Raw genomic sequence first — 5740 nt, forward strand, 5'->3', positions numbered from 1 at the left:
CATCCCCTTTTACCAACATCAATAATCCTCACCAGGCATATCCCAGAACATACATCAGATTCCCCAAGAACTTGTATACAAAGCTACATCCTCATTTCCATATAGTTATACTATGTAAGCACTTCAAATAATGCATTCCACCCACAGAATTCTGAAATATCACATACATGTAGATAGACTTTCACTCCACATGCTCACATAGTGTATGGCCATCTTAACATCTCCAGACTTCTCACACTTATTTTAGTTTTCTTATGTCTGCAATTTTCTTTCCTACAAACATATCACTTACATAAAAATGTTTTCTCTCTTGGAATCCTTGACAAGACTATGTCCAAGTCATCTGGGAAACTGAAGAACATGGAGGGCCAGTTCTGAAGTGTGTATGGTGATGCCTGGAAGTGGCACATGTCATTTCCATTGAAGAAATATAATCTCATGGTCAGAACTACCTGCAAGGGAAGCTGATACATATAATATAGTTGTATGTCCAGGTAGAAAGGAGACAGCAGTCTCTGTTCTATTCACAAAGAACCTTTCTTTTGCAAACCCAGTCACCCATGATGTTTATTAACACAACAATTATTACTGCACATTTAAATGTTTCATTGGAACCATGTTACACTATCCATGAAGATGGAGGTTGTGTTCACTGAACATGTTACATAGTAGACTCTTATTTGCACTTACATGAGAGATAAATACACAGATAACAAACACGGGACACGTCTCCATTATTTTTACATTTTTGGCAAAGTTGAATTAATGAGAAGATGCTTTGCAGCACAGAAATAAGTCTGTGGCCCTAACTCAAGGCCAGAAAACATGGGAGGGTTTTCTTCCTCCGATAACTTATCCTGCATCTCTTCTAAAGACATGCTAACTGGTGCTGTAAGGATGGCCTATTCAGTAGGATGCAAAGGGAAGTTGGGTAAGGAAAAAACCGAGATGATCTCAGTAATTCTGCCCATTTGTGAACAACAAGGCTGACCAGTACAAAAATGAAATCAAATTATTCTGTATCTTCTTTAATGTGATCAGCAGTGGAAATAATAAATTCCAATTCCAAAAAAAAACCACTTAAAAAGACTAGAGCAAGCCCAAGAACTGTGCTATTTCAGGAAATAGTGGGACAGGGACTAAGGGGATGAGAGTTTTATCAAAGAAGCATGGAAGAATATGGGATGAACCAGACATGGGCATGTTATATTGCCTGGGAGGTGTAAAAGCACTAACAACTTAAAACAGGCTAAATGAGGAAGGATCCTCAAGAACTAAACTTGAGATGGAGGACAGAGATATCCAGTTGAAGAACCCATCATGCCCATCTATTTTCATAGCCAATATTTTCACATTCACATTCATCCCTCCTCAGACTCTGCACTCACTCTCCCCATCATTCATTTCCTTATAATCTTCCACATACATCTAAATTTGCCATGCTCTATTTTTGTCCATATCATACCAAGAGTTATACTTTCTTTGACTCCTAAGACCCTATATTAGTATACCTGATTTTAAACCTTATGGAATTAGAAGAGTACAATACATATATCTAGTGCCTTTCACTCACCACTGTATTTGTGTAATTCATCCATGTTGTATGTGACTTTAGTTTTGTTCATTCTTGGCATTTGTTTATCATTGCATGAATATTATTTCTTCATCAATTATAATTTTCTGAGCACTTGGGTTGAATATAGTGTGGGACTACTTGAAAAGGTGATGTTCTGGACAATCTGTTACATGTATTTTTCAATATGGACAAATTTCTGTTTGGCGAATGATTAAGAGTTAGACTCCTGGGCCTTAGTTACCATATTCTATCTTAACCCCTTCAGAACTCAATCTTTCGCACTTTTCCTTTTTAATGCAATCATGTGTTACTGTCCACCTAATCTTACACACTCTTCTCAGTACTCTGCCATTTTTTTTCAAAGCCCAGAGATGCTTTCTCTTCTACTCCCTGATTTTCACATCTTCTTGTTATTTAATTATTCCCTCACATTTTGCAAATGCACTAATTTCAATAGTCTCAAAGATAATATTTTCAGTAACAACATTCCACTCTGAAGCACATAGCATTTATAACATACACAAGTCCACATTTATAGGAAATGCAAGTCCATACTTATTGGAAATGCAATCTACACACATAAATAGGTGATAAACTAACACAAAGACACAAAGCACGCATACCAATCCTCAGCCACATATTCAGATTTGCAAACACCAAATAAATCATGCATTTAACCTTAATGCAGTTTTAACCAACAGATTATAAACTTGAACACTAGGTACCATACCATACTGCTACAGATGTGAATAGTACATATACCATACACATTCATGAGGCATGATGATACTCTTAAAAAGTTAAATAATAAGCAGTGAGCTTGGTTAACTCTGAAATAGTGACAGTGACATAATAATCCTATATAATAAAGAGGTAATATGCAAATTAACCCTCACACCATAAAACCGTCACAAGATGGCGGTACGCACAGCCGGGGTACCCTCAGCCCTGCCGGGGGGCAGGTCCCTGCTGCTGCTCCCCATGGCTTCCCCGGAGTTCCCTCAGCCCCACCAGGGGGTGGGTCCTGGCTGCTGCTCTGCGCAGCTTCCACTGGGGTAATCAGTCTGGCAGGGGAGGGCAGTTGGGGGCGACCAGGCCGGCAGGGGAGGGCAGTTGGGGGTGATCAGGCCAGCAGGGGAGCAGTTAGGCATCAATCAGGCCAGCAGGGGAGAGGTTAGGGGGTGATCAGGCTGGCAGACAGAAGCAGTTAGGGACCATCAGGCAAGCAGGCAGGCAGGCAGGCAGGTGAGCAGTTGGGAGCCAGCAGTCCCGGATTGTGAGAGGGATGTCCGACTGCCAGTTTAGGTGGGGGATCAGGCCTAAACCGGCAGTCGGACATCCCCCGAGGGGTCCCAGATTGGAGAGGGTGCAGGCTGGGCTGAGGGACATCCCTCCAGTGCATGAATTTCATGTACCAGGCCTCTAATAATGAATAATATCTTAAAAAATAAAAATTTATCATTTTCCATATTTATCTGTATATCTACATCAGTATAGATAGCAATATATATAGATATAGGTGCTGAATGCTTCAAGAACTCACATCACATATCCCCTTACTGTACAATTTTTCAGTTCCTGCATACTATCTTTCAGTCATGGTTCAATTTTTGATAATCTGTATAGATCTCCAGAAATACCACATGCAACATACTCAATTCCACTAACATCCACCAAACACACAATTTAGTAAGTGTTTACTTATAGTTTGGAGTAAATGGAATTTTAAATGGGAAAGTCACTTTAATTTCTATGAGAATAATTGTCATGTGTGGTAATGATACCGGACATATAATGGTCCACTCTACATGTAGGTTTTGAATTGGCACAGACCCCAGAAAATGCCTCATCTCAATATTCTTTTTTATTCCATTATCCAGGACCCTACAACACCCAAGAGGATGTGCCTCAGCGTCAGTCACCTGTGGAGTCCTCAGCCTGTAGTCAGGCAGCAGGAGTAAACTCCTTTACATCCGAATATTCCAGCTTTCTATGTTCTTCATCCAAGCAGTCCAGCCCTGATGAGGATGGTAAGGAATATGCAAAGATGGGATCTGAGCTTGGTCAAGTGATGAAGCTCAGCTGCTCAGCCTACTTGCTACTTAGTTTACTTTCTCCTAAAAAACAGAAAAGGGCTTCAGGGCAGAAAGACTAATACTAAGGCTTCTGCAGAGGGACAAGCAGGGAGTGTGCCTTCAAGGACAGGGCAAGGTGGCTCAGCACAAATTTCCAACATAGCAGCCCTGGGACAGCTGTGGCTGAGGTAGAGGACAGTGCTGACATGTGCATGGGAGTTTACTCAGAACCTTCCCCTCAGATGAGCACAAACTCAGGTCCTCACACTCTCACACATCTGTCCTCTATATCAGGTAAGGTTCCATTTCTCCTTCTTTTCCCCTGTTCTCTCATACACACAGGCCTTCCCCCTCATCTTTTTTCCCATTCTCTAGCAGCGTTACCTAGATACACTCTTGCCTTCATTCCTTCACACAATATTTTCCAGACTCACCCATTTACACATTAATTTCATAAAAACAATTCACATCTCTTCACAGAGATAACCCCACATGCCCTGAAGGAAATGAACTTCCATCTGTTTTCTCTCTAATCCATATGGCACTTCAGCCACCAGCCTTCAGACCTTCATAGAGCGGAATATTCTGAGAACCCATGCACACATCCTCTAATACCCCCGCGCTCAAAATGTCATAGTAAGAACAGGTATTACTCCTGCACTTGTTTACATGCTCTCATACCACATAACAAACATACACAACCTCATTCAACATCCCCTTTTACCACAATCAAAAACATTCCCAGATATGTCCCAGAATATACATACCACTCCATAAGAATGTGCATATGATATATCCTCATTCCCACCTTGTTACACAATGTAAATACATCAGATAAAGCATACTACACACAGAATTCTGAAATATCATATATAGATGTACTTTTATTTCACAGGCTCATGTAGGTCATGTCTATCTTAATTCCTACAGCCCTTACACACATATTCTACTTTTCTTATGTTTGAAATATTTTTTCCAGGAATCCTGGAGATACATGTATCCCAGAACTTGAAGCAAAAGGAGAATTCCTTTGACACTTCACATACCCACATCCCTTCCCATTCGGTTAATAATAACGAGCCTTGTACATCCTTAGTGCAAGGGACAGATCTGAGGCTCAGGACAATTTACTATACACGTGTACAATTAAAAAGGGGTGTGGCTGTCTTATGCCATACACAGGAAAGATTGGAGCCTCCCTCAAAAAAGATCAAAATGGAAGAAATGACCTATATTGAAAAGATCCGTGAAAATGTCCCCATCACTCACGTGTCTGAGAACAAACCCCTAATTGACCATGAGCACAACTTAGAGAGCAGAGCCCAGGAGAAAAGGGAGGAGGCTGACAGTCCAGCACAGCCTCCAGTTCTGGACAGGTATCCCAGTGCTAAGACGCCTGAGTGGCTGGTGGCCCTAGACAGTGGGTTCAGGTGCATGGCCTGCTGCCGGGTCTTCCCCAGCTTAGAAGTCCTTCAGGAGCATGTGGAGTGTGGGGTCAGGGAGGGCTTCAGCTGCCATGCTTTCCATAATGCCATGGCTCGTCTAAAGCACAAAGATCTTAAAGAGGATGAACAAGAGAACCAAGGAGGCAACCTGTAGCTGCCAGATGGAAAACATTTTGCCATGAAGATAACCTTGTACAACTAAACAGACTGTTTTTCTGCCTCTAAAAGACAGAAAGTGAAGCAGGTTAGACTCCACTGAGGAGGCTTCATTCTCTTCAAGCAGACATAGTATCCAACCTTTATACTCATATCTACCACCACCATCTCTACACCCCTACCACCTATCTCAGCAGACAGCCCCTTTTAATGCCATCCACCACTTTCCTGAGGGACAAGAAGGCAGACCACACCATCCCAGATACTGCCTTTCCCTCTATCCAACTTATATACCTGCATATACCACCCACAAATACATGCTTTGATATTGTTTACACTAGAGGCCTGGTGTATGAAATTTGTGCACTGGGGGGAGGGGTTGTCCCTCAGCCCAGCCTGCACCCTCTCCAATCTGGGACCCCTCGGGGGATGTCCGACTGCCGGTTTAGGCCTGATCCCACACCTAAACTGGCAGTCGGACATCCATC

The 5740-nt window shown here is 42.1% G+C and overlaps 1 protein-coding gene across 1 annotated transcript; it reads left to right on the plus strand.

Moving 5' to 3' along the window:
* The first annotated feature begins 825 nt into the window (after nt 1–825).
* On the plus strand, nt 826–5250 carry LOC102244756 (protein FAM170A-like). Its single transcript, XM_014541753.1, has 3 exons — nt 826–931; nt 3457–3606; nt 4631–5250. The coding sequence occupies exons 1-3, from the start codon at nt 826–828 to the stop codon at nt 5248–5250; spliced, it is 876 nt and encodes a 291-aa protein (XP_014397239.1).
* Nucleotides 5251–5740: the final 490 nt, after the last annotated feature.

The sequence above is a fragment of the Myotis brandtii genome, unplaced genomic scaffold (genome assembly GCF_000412655.1).
Source record: "Myotis brandtii unplaced genomic scaffold, ASM41265v1 scaffold1071, whole genome shotgun sequence".
In the NCBI taxonomy this organism is placed as follows: domain Eukaryota; kingdom Metazoa; phylum Chordata; class Mammalia; order Chiroptera; family Vespertilionidae; genus Myotis; species Myotis brandtii.